Source organism: Cebus imitator, unplaced genomic scaffold, assembly GCF_001604975.1.
Source record: "Cebus imitator isolate Cc_AM_T3 unplaced genomic scaffold, Cebus_imitator-1.0 Scaffold27, whole genome shotgun sequence".
NCBI lineage: Eukaryota > Metazoa > Chordata > Mammalia > Primates > Cebidae > Cebus > Cebus imitator.
The window spans coordinates 11079433-11099971 of NW_016107342.1; the positions used below are offsets into that span (position 1 = coordinate 11079433).

The following is a 20539-nucleotide window of genomic DNA, read 5'->3' on the forward strand; positions in this document are numbered from 1 at the left end:
ATAAAAATAGTTTTTAGCCTCATGTATGCTGATATTCTCTCTGCCTTTCTCTCTCTCACACACATCCACACACAGCCTCACACACTTATGTTACATTCTGGCACATTATAGAAGCAGGTAGCATATCCACTACCTGCTGTTGAAAGTGTTGACGATACTGAATTATTTATTCTATCTTCTACACTATCCAAAATCGTTTTGGGTACTTTGACACATTTTGGTCTCTTCCATATGGATACTTCATGGTGGCAGAGTTACCAGATGCTCAGGTTTTGTGACAGTCTTAGTTTTTCAAGGACTGTTGGAATATTCTTGGGAGAATCTCGCCTTGTTACTGATTTCTATGTAGTGGTAAAATACTAACATTTCTTTGAAAGTGTTTTTCAAGACAAGGAGTTATTATAAAAAAGTTACTAGAATGTCCCATCTGAGTATATTTAACCTTGGGAACCTAGTTAGGGAGGAATTTATCATGAAATTCACTTACAATGAGTTGGTATCATCTTAGCAATGAGTAATAATAGTCATGTATATAAATTTGGGGATTAAACAAATATGGTAATATTTCAACATTTGAAATATCAAATATTTGATTCTCATATAATGTCAGCCACTTATCTATATTTCAGCTGCCAAAATGCAAAGATTAAGAACAGGATGTAATCTAGTTTTTTTTTTATTCCTTATTAACTAGACAGAATCTTGCATGTAATACATAGCTATCATATATACACCATGCATATATGTTGTTGTATATATGTTATACACGTATATTTATATGGTAAATATTTGCGTGATTGAATAGACTGTGGATATTTGTGGTCTCAAGTATTTGCCTTTCCTATTCAGTATGACTAGAAACTCCATATTCTTTTCCTTTTCCAGTCCCTGCTTTCAACACAAAAATAATTGGACATTCTGCTCATCTTTTAATAGCCATCGCAAGTGTTTTCTCCTTTTCTAAAGCCTTTTCTAGCTTTCCTGGGCCATATCTGAGGTTCACTTCTCACTTCACTCATGGCGTTCTATGTATTTCATGGCATTTATAGACCATCGTTATGTATAAGTAGAGGAAAAGGAAAAAGGGACAGCTCTGAGTCAGAAGGGAAGCCCCCATGCCGTGGCCTATGTGTAAATGTCTTTTATGACCGAGAGAGGCTTTTGGCCATCATTATGTGATCTATGACATGATCTTCAGATATGTGACCCTCCAACATGTGACACTCAAATATAGGCAACAGAAAATTCAGATACCATTAAGAGTCAGGTGAAGGCCCAGCGCGAGGCTCACACCTGCAATCCCACTTTGGGAGGCCGAGGTGGGCGGATCATGAGGTTAGGTGTTTGAGACCAGCCTGACCAACATGGTGAAATTCTGTCTCTACTAAAAGTATAAAAATTACCCACGTGTGGTGGCATGCACCTGTAATTCCAGCTACTCAGGAGGCTGAGGCAGGACAATCTCTTGAACCCAGAAGGCAGAGGCTGAAGTAAGCCAAGATCATGCCATTGCACTCCAGCCTGGGTGAAACAGCAAGACTCTGTCTCAAAAAAGAAAAAAAATAAAACGTCAGGCAGATACCTGTAGTTAGTCTCTACTGCATATTTATACCAGAAGTTCAAGTACTTTGTCTACATTATGTGGAGAGAAGGGCGAAACAGAAAATAAAGAAACACTGGTAAATAAAGTTTATCAAAGTTTTCTTGATGGGTAGACTTTTCCCCCATTTAATTAGAGAGCATTTTCATCCAAACTTCTAATTTGAAGAAATTGCTTCCACTATTGGAATTATGAGGCCAGGCTCACAAGCAGCAACTGTGACTTCCTTTTTATTACTGATTTCATACTGGTTCTATTTTTGCCCCTTACTAGCTAACCTGGGGCATATGACTATTTTTTGCTCTTTAGTCACCTGGTAAAGAAGTGTGGCCTAGGAATTTCCTTCTTGCTGTAGTGTTTGATGAGTCCCATAGATCATGTTTTATGCTAGGTGAGACCAAGAGAAGCATGTCTCAGAAAGTTACCATATGATATAGGTTGTGTTGAGTGACTCCAATACTTCATTTCAGATAATCTGAACAGTATGATTTATATAACGTTTTGCATGTTCCATCCTGTTACCTCTGTAGCCCACCTCTCTCTCTCTGTGTCTGTTCTCTCACTCTCTCTACACACACACACACACACACACACACACACACACACACACACAACTTAATGAAGGCAGTTAAGTTGTGATCAAGGAAAGAAATTATTTTTTTTTTGAAAAACTGTTTTTGTGAAATTTAACTATCTACAGAATTTTTAATTTTCGTTTTACTCTATTTGATCTTTAAAAAGTAGCTTTCAAGTGTTTCCTGTCTGTGATATATGGGGTAATTAATATTAAAATGAGAATTTTCACACATAGGATTTAGCAAATCAGTATTTGTAAAAAGTCTTGCCTTTAAAATAAGTGTATAAAGGTTGAGGACTCAGTCCTAGGACTCACCTTTGAATTCTTTTTCTGTGGCAGATGTACAACCTTACATAACATTTCACTCTCAAACATTTATTGAATACCTACTGTGCAAAGTACATTTTGCTGGTTTTGACATTTATAATTAATTATTCAGTGGTACTCTTGTAATTAAATAGCAAAACATTGGGGATACTAAGTTATGTGTGGGGAGGTATTTCTCCAAATGGCATATTAAGCACCAAATTTAAGGAGGATTTCAAGGAACTGTCTTGGACTTGCCAAAACAAACATTGGAGGAATAATCAAAACACAGAAATAATTTCTATGAGAAGCATAACAAATCTAATGATAACAGAACTCAATAGAGTAAAGCATACTGGGAAGCATACTTGAAGCAAATACTCATAAGCACAGAAAAATTTAGATCTTATTACTGATTACTGAAAGACTGAATATTTAGGATATATTTTATTTTGATAGTTTTATCAGTAGATATTACTCAGTAAAAACAGCAAGTCTCTATATTTTTCTTGGTAGGCTTATTTGTTATTTGGGCACAAAATACTTTTTTTTTTCATGGTTGTCAGGAACAGCTTAATTGTCAAGAAGCAGATATTATTATTGTTATTGTTATGATTCTTTTAATTATTATGGTGTCATAATATTCAAGCCTAAATCATGTTAATGTCCAAAAGCCACTCTGTACTTGCCTATGGTTTGCTTCTCAGGCTTGGGCCTCAAGTGAGTTTTCTGTATCTACTTGTGGAATAGTGTTCTGGCCTGACTGGTCAGTGTGTCCGTAAATGTGTTTAATCTTAGACTATACTGATAGGGTCAGATTGCAGTCATGATAAGACTTACATCCATTACCTTTGGTCTCCAGTCTTCCAACTTTATAGAATTTCGAAAGGAAGTCCAGAGACCCATGAGTGGCATGAAATAAAGGGCGAAGAACATTCCAATACAAAATGATATGCTGCTTTTAAGGAATAGTATTGTATGATAGATTAATCATGAAATGAATTATAAATATTTCACATACTAATTATATTAGTTTATGGTGATAAAACACCATATGAAGTGTTCCCAGCACACTCAGCAAGTTAGATGCTCCTTGCATGTTAATTGACTTACTTCTTCAAGGCTAATGATCATGAATCCCTGAAGATGACAAAAATTATTATCATGATATTGTACATTCCTGATCTTTGTACCAGATTGACACCTACCTTTCCTCTTGAGTTCCTTTTCTTTGGATCCTGTCTTGAATACTTTACAATAGTGAAGCAGAGAGCAGTGCCTGAAATGTTGTTAGGGACCCCAGGAAAAACTAATGAGCCCAATAACAAATGACATCAAATAACACGTCTTAGAATTGTGTTGGGTGCGCACATCCGTGGGACATGGGGAATGTAAGCATGCATGGACATGGATGTTTCCCAGCTTGTTTTAATGGTAGAAATGAATATTATATTGAACACTTTTGTATAAATGGAAAGTTAACCAGTTTTATTTTCTCACAGTCATTGAGGGAATGAATGATCCATTCACTCCATTTATTCTCACTTATTTGAAAATATTTATTAAGCATGTGGGTAGGATGGGGAAGAAGAAAGATGCAGGACCTGTCCTAATGGAACTTTAAAATCCAGAGCAATAGCTGTCATGTTAGGGAAACTATAGGATACTTAAGAAAAGAACAGCGGATCTAATTTATCTTATCAAGGATTATATACTTTAGTATGAAGAAACAGGATAATATATTAAATATTGGAGAACCACATAGAATAGTTAAGGAAAATTATATAACAGACCAGATCCCACTTTTTTGTTTTTTTGAGACAGAGTCTTGCTCTGTTGCCAGGTTGTAGTGCAGTGATGCGATCTCGGCTCACTGCAAGCCTTCTGGGTTCAAGCGATTCTCCTGCCTCAGCCTCCCGAGTAGCTGGGACTACAGGCATGTGCCACCACGCCCAGCTTTTTTTTTTTTTTTTGTATTTTTAGTGGAGGCGGTGTTTCATCAAGTTGGCCAGGATGGTCTTGATCTTTTGACCTCGTGATCCTCCTGCCTCGGCCTCCCAAAGTGTTGGGATTCCAGACATGAGCCACCGTGCCTGGCCCAGATCCTACATTTTTAACAAACATATTTGTTGAGCAGGCAGGTTCTTTATTTAAATCAACATTCCAATGTATTTCTTCTCATTAGCTTATTATCTGTCATGTTTAGTTGCCTACTGGGCACTCTACTTATATTCAGTATTTGTAAAACGTGTCTCTTTATTTCTCTTCTACTCCAAACCATGACTCTTTTTCTCTTCTATAGGGAGTATTACACCATCACTGTCTGATTATGTAAGCTAGAAACCTTTAGCCTCTTCCTTTTAATAACCAAGCCAGACATTTCTTTCATCACTCTTAATGTTAGCCACTCTCTATTCCAGTGCCCTGACCTCCTCCTTGTTGTTCCAGGAGGTTCAATTCTGCATGTTATTTAGGATGCTTCCCGGAGTTCACCTCCTTAGGAAAGTCTTCGTTGATGGTCATTACCTCTCCATAATTTGTATAGCCAGAACACATTAAATATGTGATGGACAAAGGGATAAAATAAAACTATTCACTTTGATATAGTTCTTTTTTATACCACTTATATTGTTTTATATTTCCAACACAGATTCTAATAAGTACAATTAACACAAAAACACTGAGTCACCTGGGCGTGGTGGCTCATGCCTGTAATGCCAGTGCTTTGGGAGGCTGAGGTGGGCAGATCACCTGAGGTCAGGAGTTTGAGGCCAACATGGCGAAACCCCATCTCTATTAAATCTAAAAAAGTTAGCTAGGTGTGGTGGCACATGCCTGTAATCTCAGCTACTCGGGAGGCTGAGGCAAGAGAATTGCTACAACTCTGGAGGTTACAGTGAGCCGAGATTGCACCACTGCGCCCCAGCCTGGGCAACAGAGTGAGAGACTCCATCTCAAAACAAAACAAAACAAAGCAAAAAAAACAAACCAAATCACATTCTAATCTTAGATGATTCAAAACCAGTGTGGAGTAAGTGAAAAAATAGAGGCTTTAAGCCCAGATCAACCCGAATTTGAAACCCATCTTCACCTCTTAGTAACTGCTGATGTCTCAGCATTTAACCAAATCTCTTGTGCTTTAATTTCTTAACAGTAAAATGAAGATAATAAGACATATCTCTTAGGGTTGTGGTGATGATGTGTGTAGAGAACCTTGCACAATACATGATTCTCTATCTTGCTTTAAAACATTACCATCAACGTTATAATATTATGGTGATTTAAGGGTTCCATTATCAAAAAGTGATCATGGAAAGCCATGGATTTAAATGCACTGGCCTTACATCTTCTGTATTTAGTTATATTTGGAGTAATCTTCCTTATTTTGAGAGTAACAGTGATTGATAGTGGTACTTTATTTGATTCTTTGTCTTCTCATTTTACTACCATCTTTTTCTTGGCCAATAAGCATTAAAAACTGAGTTAAGAATAAGAAAAAAAATAAAAGATTGTTAGTATTAATAAGGAACATGCAATGAGTCACCAAATTGCTGAAAGATAAAGTACAGACTTCTTATCCTGCATCTGGGTACTTCTGGGTCTGAGAAAGACCACCTTTCCAGTTTTCTTTGATTGTTCATTTTGTTCCAAACCCTAACTGTTAGCTAACTGTCCCTCTTCCTTCTGACTAATTCAAATAGCATTAATCCTTCTAGACCCAAGAACGCAGGACCCAGGCTGCTTCTGCCATCCCTGATAATTCTGAGACTTCCTGGGTTTTCACTGCTCTTAGTTCTCTTTTCTTGCACTGAATGGCCATAGCACTTAGTGCCTCTACCTTCATCCACCATCAATCTCACACTGCTTTGTGACATTTCTTGTGCAGGAGAGAGCAGTTACTTATCTTTTTTATTGTTATTTAATATTTCCCGTATTTATAGCTTGTTTCACCAATTATATTGTCAATTCTTTTAGAATGGGGTTATATCTTGTACTTCTTAAATTGTCAAGTCAAAAGATTTTGCAGTGTTCTGATTTGTTGACTTATTGACAGAATGTCCAAAAACAAATATGTCTACAAATGTCCTGGTTCATGTTACCTTGGGCCTTGTAGGAATACTCTTAATAATAGACTCTAGTCCCAAAAGAAACATGTACATGAAAAAATGTTTAAATGTTTGCAATAAAAATTTCAATGTATTTATAGATTTTTAAAAAAATAGTAAAAAAAAGACTGTCTCCTTATTTCTTCCTTTCTTGTTAGAAACATCATTACAAAGTGTCTTTTATGAATTAGGTACTGTGCCAGATATCAGTAGCTAAAAGACTCAGCATTTGCAGGAATAATTTAAGAGACACCTGAATTTAAGTGACAGCTCTAGCTAAAGAAGCTCGATAGGCATTATGGAATTTGTTTCCTTAAACATCCATAAGACAGTTCAGAGTGCTGATGACTGCAGCATGGACACTGGGGTCTGCGGGGGGAAATAGGGGAGGGACAGCGGGGGGTGGGGAGGGATAACATTGGGAGAAATGCCAGATACAGGTGATGGAGAGGAAGGCAGCAAACCACATTGCCATGTTTGTACCTATGCAACAATCTTGCATGTTCTTCACATGTACCTCAAAACCTAAAACGCAATAAAATATATATTAAAAAGAAAAGAAAAAAGAAAAAACAGCCTTATGTTGGAGATACTGCTCAGTGGCAGGTTTTGCCTACAATCTTTGATTTCCTACCTTCTTGACAAGTGTTCGGTACACAATGCTTTTTGTATACAGTGCTCTCCTGACCATCGTGATAAGCACAGGAAAGGAAAATTACATGGTGGAAAAAAGTGAAACAGCCCCAATTAATCGATGCCACACGATGAGACAGCTTTCAGGAAACTGGATACTCTATTTAACAGCCTGTAAATTACCCACCACAAGAACCTGGGAGATTAAATGATTGTGTTTCCTTTTCCTTTAGATAAGACTTCCATCTTGTATTTTTAATTGTTTCAACAAAGGAAAACATTGTGTTAGGCAGTATTCTTGAAAGATTTTGAAAATCCATAGCATTTAAACCTGCAATAGAAATGGTCCAATTAAGATCAAGTAGCTGACAACTAAAGCAAATTGTGTTAAAATAATTTTGTATATTGATGATTAATGAATATTAGAACTCAGTTATCTCTCCTCACAAGTTTTATGAATTAAAAATATGTTGAAACCAAAGACTTTTGAAATGTTTGGAAATAATTTTCACTTATGTGTGTAGGTATCATTGAGCTCCTGTTGCAATTAAAACCCTTTCAAGGTGCTTTGGAAGTGATAAAGGGAAGAAAGCAATAGCTGTCCTCTCTTTCACTTCTGTCCCGTTTTATGAGCAAACCCTGAGAGTTATCAGTGCACCCAATCTGGCCACTTGCTACTGCTCTCACAGTGCTAGCATCTTAGCCCAAGACACTGTCACTTCTTTTCTCTTCTTTCTGTCTTCTTTTCTTCCACTCATTACTCCTTGCAGTCTGCTTTCTGTATGGTAGTCAGAGTAGAGTTTTCTGATATAAAAAAGTAATTTAATAATGCCTGAATTACATAAATAAAAGTAACATAAGAAATTAATAGAAGATTTTAAAACGTTGTGGAAATATGAGTATAAAAATCATACCCTGGTGAAGATACTATGACATACCCATGAACTGTATTAAAAAAAATCATATATTTTAGAAATAATTTTTAACATAATAGAACAACATGGTGTTAAAAGCAAGAAATGAAACTATGCAATTACGTATTTCTGTTACAAAGTGGAAAGAATAAAAGAAAATATACCTAATGTCCATATATGATTTTGTTACTTCCCTGCTTAAAATCCTTCCATCTCTCCTTATTGTTCTTACCCTAAAACCAAAATTATTTTCATGTCTTACCTTTGAATCTTCACCCTTATTTTTGGCCACTCTCCCATTGGTTCCAGCCTCCTTAGTCTTCATTTAGTTTTTCACCCTGTTAATTTTCTTCTTGCCTCAGCTACTTTGTTTTTTCATTTTATGTCTGTAATTTAGCATAGTGCCTTGCAATTAATAGGTGCTCAATACATGCTTAGAGCACCAAAATGCAAATAGTAGGTATCTCTGTTTGGGATAGTTATGAGTGATATTCACTTTATTTATATTTGTTTGTCCTTAAAGCATTTTCTGTAGTGAACATATATTTTCTGATTATCAGAAGGAAAAGAAAAAATCGGGTAGGTGAAATTCATCTAGTCATGAGGAACATAGAAATTAGGTTATCACAAACAGGTCAAGGGTCTGTTCAGGAAAATCAGTTAGGCAGGGAATTGTATTCAGGTAACATGGGTGTCAGGTTAGGGAAAGCTGGTTCATCCAGAGCTGTGCTTTCCAATGCAGTAGCCACTAACCACATATGGCTAGTCAATTTAAATTTAAATTTAATCAAATTAAATTTAAAAGTTAGTTCCTCAGGAGTACTAGCTACATTTCAAGTGCTCGATAGCCATATGTAGCTAGTCATATGTGGACAGTACAGATATAGAACATTTCCATCATGATAGAAAATACTGCATCACAGAAAATCCAAGATCTAGGATCCTACAGAGTAGATATCAAGAAACAGGAACCCATGAGAGGGAATAAAAGAACTAAGGCTTAGGTAACAAGTCTGAGCAACACGAATCTAGCCCAGGAGTTTAGGTATTGGGCAAAGTGACACAGCTGGAAGAATTTACTCTTTTGTCACAGGCCTCCTGAAGTCATATGTGCAAGAAATTGTGTATGAGTGGTAACACAGCCCAAACTGGTATCTGTTAAATTGTATACCCTATCGCATTATATCACAAATGGCTTCAGGAGAGGAGGGGGCCTATTGAAAAGATTACATGAGGCAAGAGTGAGATAACCTCGCCCATGAAGAATCATTACTAGAGTGTTTGGGCAGTGGCTGGCATATTGAATGCCTGCCTTCTGTTTCTCATTTCACTTCCCTTCTGTATCATTTAAGATATAAAAGTGTGCATTTTGATGATAATAGTCACACTACAACTATCCTTAGATATATTTCAGTTTTTCTTTTTGCATATTAAGTGAATAGGGTAAAAGACAAACAACTGACTTACTCAAACTAAGCAGAAAAGAATAAAATCTTTAATCTTGAATTTCATTGTGTTTAACTGTTTTGGATTCTTTAAACATACATGACTCGAAATGTACATGCAATGTGTATTGGAAACAATCGAAACGTGTACAAGTACTATTCCCAAATACATGGAATGGTGTTAATGTGCTTGCAGCATTGAGCCATTTTGGTTAGACAATTATAGTAGCAGCTTACTTGTACTTTTGGTGAAATGGTAAGCTAATGATGTAGCCGTTCATTTGAATTTAGCAGACATTTTAAATATAGGTTTCTTTTACAGAGACAAAAGTTGCAATTTAAAGCTCTTTGGTGGTCTAAAAACAGCTTAATTCTGTAGTAGCATAGTAATAAGTACTAATCCAGCTTATACAGTGATTGTAGTATGTCATGTTTGTGAAAGATTGCTTAACTGCTTTCTCTGGGTTTTATGTTAATTTAAAAATATTAAACATAAAAACCTTATAACATCTTCATGCTGAGATAAACTGTTCAATTTAACTTGTGCTCAAGCAGCAGCTGTCAGGAATTATCTTGTTCCTGGTGGTTTTTGCTATCACCTTGTTCCTTTCCTGCTACAGACACACTGTGGGATGATAAAGTGCACCTTGTTAGGATTTATTGCTTAAATACTACCTGAGGCAAGATGAACATTGGTAGCCCAGGGATTAGCTGCTGATCAAGTGATGTCATTCATTGTATTATTATCAGCTTTTAAAAATTGATAGTAGGGTACAGAGTAAAAATTGCCTGTGGATCACCTGTGTTCCTTTTGTGGGCATATTCATTATTTCTTTTTGGGTGTTGTTGAGCTAAATATTTGAGAAATTGCTTATTGACCAATTTAACTACTATTATATAAGCAAAAAAAGAGAAATGATGGAGATAACTTCCACTATTTAAAAGTAGTGAGGACGATTTCAAGGTTAGTTGTAAAAAATACAATGAATTTTCTTTTAGTGATTAAGCAAACTGAAAGCAGTATTGGTGTGGACAGTCTCAAATGGTGAATATTATGAAAATTATTGTCATTTTCATGTGAGTACATTGACCTCTTTTATTTGGAGGTTTTCATTGGAAGGCTCAACTTTCACTGGAAGGCACAACTTTTGGTTGTGGATAGGCTGGTGGGCAGGGGGACCCATGGTAGAAATAAAGGACTCCTCTCGATTAAACGTTTGCTATAGATGGTACACCCTGAGGATAATCTTCATGTAGAAATTAACAGTTGGATTATGGCTAGAAATGCAGATATGATGGGTTTATTGTTTATGGATTGTAGAATTTTTTTCTACTTACTGCCATTTAATGCCTACTACTTCAAATTTATAGATTTATAAATGTATAACTTACCCCAAATTTGCAGGAGGACAATGCCTTGCTCCATGAAATGTTTTAATAGACTCTCCGCAATCCCCTGAAGCTGTGAATTACTACACACCTGTTCACGTAGATTAATCAGTTGTTAATGTTTTTGTACATTTTTTATTTTTCTTTCTCTGTAAATATATACATATTCATATTATTAGTAGTAGCATTTTGGCTGAACTAAGAGTTTATTGCAAACATCATGCCATTTCACATGTAAATAATTTGACATGAATCTCCTAAGAATAAGGATATTCCCCTACACAACTGCAATAAAATTGTTGTATTTAAGAAATTAAAGATTGGTCGAAATTTGCGTCTTATATTCAGCCCATATTCAAATTTTTCCTATTGTCCTAATAATGTCCTTAATAGGTATTCTTTCCCATTCCATTATCCAGTGAAGGATCACATACTTCCATACTGGATTTTGTTTTGGGTATCTTTATTTCCTTTAATCTAGATTTTCTTTTTCTTTTATGACATGACGTTTTTGGAGATCCAGAGAATTATTTTACAAAATATTTGTCTGGTTATTCCTCGCTAAATTCAGATTAGGCATTTTTGACAGGAACACTACACTGATGATTTGTATCTTTCTCAATGTATCACATTTGCAAATACATGGTATCATTTTGTCCCATTATTGGTCATAGGAAGTTTGATCACTTGGTTAAATTGGCGTCTACCTGATTTTCCCATTAAAAAGATTTTTTTTTGTTATTAATAACTCATATGAAGGCTACTTTTAATGCATTTTTCTGCCTCGTGTGTGAAAAACATTGTGCTTGCTCAGGTGATAATGATTAGGAATGGGAATCATTGCTTGCCGTAGTATGTATGTATGGTCAGGGATGGGGATGGTAAGACAGAATAGAAGGAGATGAGGAAGGATTGCTCAATAACTAGACCCACAATTTGCCATGTATTCCATCTTAAGGAAAATAATGTTTGAAATATTTTGTTGTTTCCTCTGCTAAAGGTAAGATTTCTAGGTAAGCAAATATCTTCATATTTCAGAATTTTCAGTATATTTTTTAGAGCAGATTATACGTGGTAGTAGTGGGGGGAATATGTTTGGACAATGCCCTTTTTTAAAAAAAAAATTTGAGTATAGACAATTAAAAAAAAATGCATCTCCTTGGTAAGGTTTTTTGTTTGTTTTACCTTAAAGACATAAATTCTAACATTAATATGGCTATGCAGGTTTAAAGAGGGATTGCTGGCTTTTGGTCTTATGTGCCTTTTTTAGCCCATGAAGAAGACACTTGAATTCCTACTTATGATATATGCACTTATTATATAATCATTCTTCTTATGTGAAAGGCCAGTGCAGCAGATCATATAAACACCTGAAGTTAGCCATTTGGCTTGTCAGCAAGGGAGGATTTATAGTAGTTATAATCATGGTAATAACAAGGATGATATTTTGTATTTATTAAGTACAGAAAAAAGCACTTGCAATGTAAGTGGTCCGCAACCAATTCATATCTGTGGTGTAATGAAAAGCAGTTTGAGCCTAGAAGACCAGCAGTCTCTCTGCTTTGCCACTTTCTACCTAGAAAAAACTCTTAACCTTCTTGAACCTGATTGTTTAGAATGGGAATTAAAGCCATAAAGGTCAAATGATGTCACATTATGTTATAAAGGTGGCATTCTATCAAAATTGTGCCATAAATGTCCTCAGCTGCTCAAGACCTGTACTTTGTCCCTCTTTTTTGTGTGTCCATATGTAGTAGGCACCTCATTAGGGAAACATTTCCAGGTTGTCCCAGACAATTAGTATTGCTTTCTGTTTGTTTCTCTAATGCTTTGTGTATGTCTCTATTACAGGCAGCATTTATCCTGCTGAGCTGTCTTGTTCATCTTTTCTGTTCTTCCTGGTTAGACCCTGGCACATAGTAGGCATTTAGTAAATGTCTGTGGAATGAGAAAGTAAATTGACACTTTTTTCATTTATAAACATGGATGGGCAAGATTTGTTTCCCTTTTCCCCCTAAAAGCAAGGAATCAGTCTTTCATCAAATTTTTATATTTATGCTTTATTAAGGGATTTTACAAATCATGCCTTTGGTACCATTAGCAGTCCAGTAATGGAGAACAAAAGATGTTTTAAAAAACACAAGTATTGTAAGATACTTTACAAGTGGGGGGGGGGGGGTAAGAAAACATGCCAAGAGAAAAAGACCATACTAGATAAATCTATTGCATAAATCAAAAGGGTTTATGTCATAACATGAACATGTGCCATTCCTGCTCATACACTGAATTTCAGTAGTTGGTTGCATAAAGAAGGAAAGTGTAATGAAACTGGCAAGCAAAGTATTCCCCAGTCAGCCTTATCTTTGTTCCATTTGTCCTTCAGATAGAGCTTTTTTTTGCCTTTTTCAATAAAATCCATCCGGCGTGGTTTTTTTTTTTTTTTTTTTTTTTTTCTCTCCCACATTTCTCAGTAACTGCACTGAGAAGACCAGTGAGATTTGGGACCTTTATAGTTCTAAGCAGCTGCTTTTTAAGAGATCAAAACTTAGAATGCTGCTACATGGTATTAAGGCTCAACTATTGATGTGTCCCTATAGGGGATATGTTTTTTCTTGCTGTGGGAAGAGGAAAGAGGAGAGAAGAGCAAAGGGTGACCCCTTCAAGCACTTGGGACAGTAAACCCCAATTTCCTTGTTTCCTAGGATCCTCTTTGCAAGCTCAGTGCTTAACCTGACTGAACTGGCTGCCCTTCGGCCTGACCTTGGGAAACTGAAAAAGATTCTGTACTTTCACGAGAACCAGTTGGTATATCCTGTCAAGAAATGTCAGGAGAGGGATTTCCAATATGGATACAACCAAATTCTTTCATGGTAGGTATGGATTGTATCATTATATTTGGCCCTTAGCTACCTTTTTCTTTGTAGGTGATTACATTTTAAATCTGGAGACCTACTACTGTATACCTTTTTTAAAAGCACCACAAGGTAGGTGCAAATATTTAAACAATTTTTCCTTTTGCAGTATATGTAAGATCAGAGCTAATCATTTTATAAAAATACATATATGTAACCATCTGATTATATGTTGAGCTAATTATCTATTTTTCACAACATTCAAAATAGAATTAAAAGGTTGGCAGGGGACTTCACCCCTTGATTTCATGATCTATTGCTTAAGGCATTTAGAAAGGGCAGTTAGTCAACTCTTACTTACTAATCATGATCACTGTGTTGAGTAAAATCAAAATGAAGTTTTGAAGAGAAATAAAAATTAAAACATGCTGGAGCAACTTGGGGTTTTGCCTCCCCCCCCCCGCCTTTTTTTAATTGTAAGACAGAGAAGACTATCGAAAATGAATCTTTAGGTAGTGTTTTCCTTTTTACCTCATTGAGTCTTCTGAAATGGCACAGCCTTAAAATACCATGACATTTTGAAGGTGATGGTCCTTCTCTGTTGTTACTTTGGCAGAGTGTATCTCCTGAAGCTTAGTTAACGAGAAAGTTAATAACAACTCTGAAATGGCTTTGCTATTGGATCCTATTCGTGTAAGTGCAGCAGTCAAACAGAATCTATTTGTCAGTGATTTTGTACATTTTATTTATCTTTATTAACAGTTATCAGCAGCTGGGATTGATGATGTGCTTAAACAGACCCCCAACTCCTGCAAGTATGCTTCACAGTTTAGTTGACATAGAAAAACGGCTATATAGTAATAATTCTGTGTTGTGTGCATTTTGTGAATTATCTATTTTTTTTGTTTGTTTTCCTACAATCATTTTTACAAGCTGCTTCAACTGTGAAGTAGCAGTGCTATCAAAATAGAGTGGAACTGCTTCACGTCAAATGTCTCATAAAAAAGCAGCCGTTTTAAAATTTCGTAATAAAATTAAAATACTTTATATTGAAACAGAGAATGAAAATATGTTTTAAAAGTGAAAATAAAATCATTTTGTGCTTTATCAATATGGAAAACATTTGTAATATTCTTTTGATTTCTTGAATTAGCATCATTCTTTTCTTCAGATAGTATGTGTTTATTACCCCTGAGAAATCACTGGGAAAAAAACTAAGTCTATTTTTCCCTTTATGGGTGGCTTTAAAGTTAATGGAAGTTACATCCACTCATATCAGGGAGGAAATGTACCAAAAAGGATATTTCTGCAAACTATCTTGGATCTTTAATTTAGCATAGACTAGATTTTTAAGAATGTAAGTCATTGGGTCACATGCCCTTTGAGGGAAGCTATCTAAAAACAATTCAGCTCTCTATTCCTCCTCACTTTCATAAAACATTATTTTTGCTCATAGGAAATGAGACTATAAAAGTTTTGTACATGATTTTTTAGCATTGCTTTTTCTCAAGAGGGTAAACTTGCAGACAAGCTTGGAGAGAGAGAAGGGGACTTCATCATCAGTTGGCTTCTTAATGGGAAAAAAATGGTTCACAATTTTCCAGAGGAAAAATAAGAGTGTCAAAAGGCAGTCTGGTTCAGATTCTCGTTGAAAAGTATGACTCCCGCTTCCTCAAATGTTTCTTTAGTTTTCTTGCTGACTTCTGCTTTTTTGGCACTGTCAGATTTCTTTCTTGACTGTGTGGCAGTTAAGGACTTTAAAGATGACTGACATAAACACTCACCTTAAACAGAGGTTTCACTAACCCTCTGACTTATGAACACATGTCACAACTATATATTATGACCTGTAGGTCGCTATTACAATATATGACATATGGTGAAAACAGACTAGCTGTAAAACATCCTTCAACTTTTGGTATATTATTATATTGTCTTCCTTGTTGTGTCAGCACTTCTGTGACATTCCTTTGTATTATTCGTGTTGTAATCACCCGCACCCCCCAAATTTGCACTAGGTAGCAACTACTAAACAATACTTGTATGGAAAAGCAGTTTTTTCAGGGGAGGCATGGGAGTAGCAGACCATCACTCTTTCTGTTCATTTTTTACTCTGCTATATATTAACATTTTAATAATAAATTTGGCTGTCTCAGCAAATATGACTTACAGTAAACTTGGCTATGGCATTCCTGTTCTGTAAGCTGTATTTATTCTGTGGTGTTTTGCAGTCCTGTGGATATAACATGTCTTCTTTTCAGTATTATTGATCTATCATATTTAGTATGGAAGAAAACTAATTGCTTTGTCCCTTTAATCATGTATACAGATGCTCCTCAACATACGATGGGATTACAGCCTGATAAGCCCATTATTATAAGTTAAGAATATTATAAGTTGGAATGCATTTAGTGCAGCTAACCTGCTGAGCATCATAGCTTAGCCTAACCTACCTTCATCATGTTCAGAATACTTACATTAGCCTACAATTGGGCAAAATCATCAGGCAGCACAGTCCACTGTGGAGTATGGTTGTTTACCCTTGTCATCATGTGGCTGACTGAGATTTGTGCTTCACTGCTGGTGCCCAGCATCGTGAGAGAGTATTGTGCACATACCATTAGACCAGGAAAAGATCAAAATTCAAAATTTGAAGTATGGTTTCAATTGAATGTGTATTACATTTTCACCATTGTAAAGTTAAACAGATCGTAAGTTTCAACCATTGTAGTTGCAGACTGGTATGTATTACATTTATTTTGTTTAATTTGAAGATCCATGGTGTTGCAGTGCTTTATAATTTATGTATACCTTTATATAATCAGGACCTAGAGATCTGGATTTCTGGACCCATTTCTACCAATTTCTTCTATTTCTTTGGTTAGTCCAATATAGTATATGATAGTGAAACAAGTTATTTTGGGATACCATAACTCTTCCTGTATAGTCCCAGAACTTTAAAAAACTTAACACAGTTTCTTGTAGTAAAGGCTAAAGGAAGAAGTAGATGTTAGTCAAATAGTGCTGAAGGTATCATGCCCTAGTATGAAAGTAGTTTGGGTCTGAATTAGTCTCCTTGAAGCTAGTGAGAAGTGTGACGGATGTTCTGTTCTCTGTAGTATGGTGTAAAATGATGTACATCACTGACATAGAAATTCAACATGGGTAGTTGGACCATGAAGAAAAAGGAATTGCTGTACGTAATGTTGTTGATAATATAGAAAGTTCCTGGCATTGTGGAAAAATATGCTTTGATTTGGAGCCTCATGCAATCCCATTAAATCATTCCATTTCCCTGTTGCCTTGATATCTGATGCCACCAATCAACTCCCTGTGATATAACACTAATGAAACTAACTTAGCTATTAGAGACATTTTGATAGATACTGATGGGAAGTGAAGAGTTCTTTGCAAACCTAAGGTGTAGTATAAACTCTGATTAATATATAGACGTTTTAGGTTTATAAAAATTGCTTTGAGTGAGTCTGGGCTCATCATTTGCATTTGTCTTTTACCTTTACAGCCTGGTGGCTGATGTGGTTGTATTCAACTCAGTGTTTAATATGGAATCATTTCTCACTTCCATCGGAAGATTTATGAAGCTGATTCCTGATCATAGACCTAAGGATCTGGAAAGCATCATCAGACCCAAGTGCCAAGTTATTTATTTTCCCATCAGGTTTCCTGATGTGAGCAGGTCAGTATATTTGACTCTGTTCTCAATATTGTGTCATAAATTATTCCTCAAATGTATAGAAATTGATGTTCTTCATGCCAGTTTTAAGTTTACAGCATAAGTATGGTTAATTAGAGAATTGAGTTCTGTCTTACCATGCTGTGATTTACAAAGATTTTAAATCATCATGTGTCTAACCCATCACCAAATAGTTCAGATATTGAGTTCTTCCTTTCTTTTCTTTTATTTATTTGTTTGCCAAAGTAGCTTGGTGTTTTGTTTCTTTATTTTTTTGTTACGGAAGTCATTGTCAAGCATGTTTCTCAACCTTTGTGTTCAGCTTATGCCCATTGATTTATACATATGATAATAACTATTCTAGGCAAATCAGTGTTAAATCTCACTGCTTGGATTAGTTCATTTCCCATGCTATTTTAAAATTTTTTCTTATTTTTAATTATTTATATTATCTTAATAAAGAGTTAAGTCTTCTATATTGGTTTACACATGTATCTAATTGCCATTTCTCTTTCTCAGTTACTAAGGATGTTTTTTTATTACCCTTGTTGCTGGGCCCACCTTGAATTAGCAATGGATGATGTGGCTCAAAGGGAACATTCTGGAATTCCTTTTCACTTTTGCTTAAACCTAGCAAAACTGTTTTTACTACCTCTAGAAATATTTCTCCCATGTGAACAGAAAGTTTACTTCAGTAGGACTCACAGTTGCTGGAGATGCCGCTGTTTTTTATTGAATGCTTTCTTAAAAGAGTTCAGGAACAGCTGTTTCTTCCTCATCCCTGAAATGAAGGCAGGAAATGATTTAATATCCATACATGCTATGCAGGAGGTCAGCATTAATTTCTGTGTTCTACACTTACTGAGTTCACCCATATTTTGTGGTAGAAACTGTAGTCATTATTTGCACCCCTATTGCTGATTTATTTGAGTGTCTTATTTGTTAATATTTCATTGAAGAAAAATCTGCCCCGTACAAAATCAGGTTAGGGAGTCATAAAATTTAAGTTAGACCATCTTGCCCAGTCTTTAGAGTACAGAAAACAGGGGCCCAGAGAAGTAGAGACTGGCTTGTATTCACCTTGTCATTGTCACAATCTGGATTAACATTTAGGCCTTATGACTTCTGATTCCAATTTCTACTTACTGTTCAAGCTTCCTGTCATTACAGATCATTTGTCTAAAACAGTTAATGATTTATTTGCTGTTTTGAAAACTGTAAAGCTAAGTGGAGCCATGATCACAAGCAATTTGAAGAATACATATGTAATTATGTGTATTATCTGTGTATTTATAGACATACGGTTTTCTTATGTGTGATGAGAGAACTTCAGCTTTTGAAAAAATATAATAGTTATACTTTGCCTATGATTAACTAGAACAGATATATATCTACATTAAAAAAAATGAGCCTTATATTTTGACATAAGTTTTAAGTTTTTTTAATATCATGAATAGGCAAAATGCATATCTATAAGTGAATAGGTGGCTATAGCTCATCTTAATTATTACTGCTAGAGAATTCTAAATAAATGTTTTAAAATTCATTTACATCCAATATGTTTCTACGTCATATGTTTAATATACCTGTGGCAGTTAAATAGTTTATTCATTTGGGCAATATTACCATAAAGGAATCTAGCTAAATAGAAAAAGGTTAAGAAATATTGTGGCCAAATAACATTCATAAGCAAGGTCTTAGCCTAGAGTGTTATTTGAATTATTTTCAAATGGTAATTTGCTTTATGCAACCCAAACTCATATAGTGTAAGTAAGTGATTATTTGCATGAATGACAATCATTCTAATGCCTGCAGTTTCAAAACCATATTATTTTGTTGAGATGTTGAAAAGTATTTAGTAATTCCAAAGGCAAAATAACCAAGGTGATTAAAAAGTATTTTTGAATGCTTATATCTTTCTCCCTATCCATATATCATTTGGTCATAGGAAAAATGAATTTAACTAAAAACAAAGCAAAAGATACAGTTAAATTATTAATCATTGTGCTATATAATATAATGGATATTAATTAAAAAGGGGAGAAAAGCCGTACTTCCAACAAAATAGGTGAGGATTTATAGAGTTTCTGTTTGTTAAAACTCAGAGCATGTCTGTCACCTGGCATTTTTGGTAATACTGGACTTATGGGACCTACTGCTAACCCTTGCCTTCCTCACTCTTCCCCTGCCTCACTCCCAAAGACCAGATAAATAGTAGCAAGAGAGTGTATTCCTTGAAAACATTTCATTATATGTTATATGTATTGAATATTTTGGAACGGGAAAGCTCTTAGATGCCATAGTTACATATACATGTATTTGAGTTTTGATTGCCACTTTCTAGCTCTGTGATCTGTACCTGTAGAATGACCTTGCACTTAAGTTCATTAATCGTTGTGATTAAACCATCTCATAGGAATGATTTAGTGATTAAATGAAATAATGCATACCGTGTATCTAGGATAGTGCTTAGCATACAATAGACCCCCAATAAAGGTTATTTTATCTTATTACTCCCCCCCCAACTTCCATTAATTTATGACTTAGCATATTTATTGGCATCTGAATATAGAGGACTATGTTCCCTCCACCTCCCACTGCCCTATAATTGACACATGAAAATAGAGAACTATTAAAAGATGAATCTAATATAAATAAGGAGATTGGTTTATTTATTTATTTTCTTTATCACCTTGAGTCAAACAATCCTTTGACCTTACCAGACCCCACCATCCATTGATTGAGCCAAGTTAATTTCACTCTTGTCCTATTTTCTCTTTCTTTGTCGCCTTTCTTATTCCATCATTATGTTTACACTCTTGCATATCCTCTCAAATCTTTGACGCCTTTTGTTTCATATTTGATTGGCAAAAATCCTCGTCTGTTTAAATCTATTTGTTCATATACTTTCCCCCTATAATCATGGATTAAACATGACTGGAGAAAAGCATGTCATACTTATTAGCATGTTCTAAATGTGTGACTCCTAAATTCAGATGAGCCCTTTGAGCTCTTTTTTTTTT

General features: G+C 35.3%; 1 protein-coding gene across 5 annotated transcripts in view; it reads left to right on the top strand.

The window, feature by feature from the left end:
- GTDC1 (glycosyltransferase like domain containing 1) overlaps positions 1–20539 on the top strand; it is a 416322-nt gene that overhangs the window by 184240 nt on the left and 211543 nt on the right. For 4 of the 5 annotated variants that reach the window (XM_017523181.2, XM_037736612.1, XM_017523175.2 and 1 more), the window contains exons 5-6: positions 13673–13840; positions 17346–17519. In XM_017523181.2, the coding sequence (XP_017378670.1) occupies positions 13673–13840; positions 17346–17519 (342 nt within the window). The remainder of the gene's footprint in view (positions 1–13672; positions 13841–17345; positions 17520–20539) is intronic. The other variant, XM_037736611.1, reaches the window with a different exon arrangement.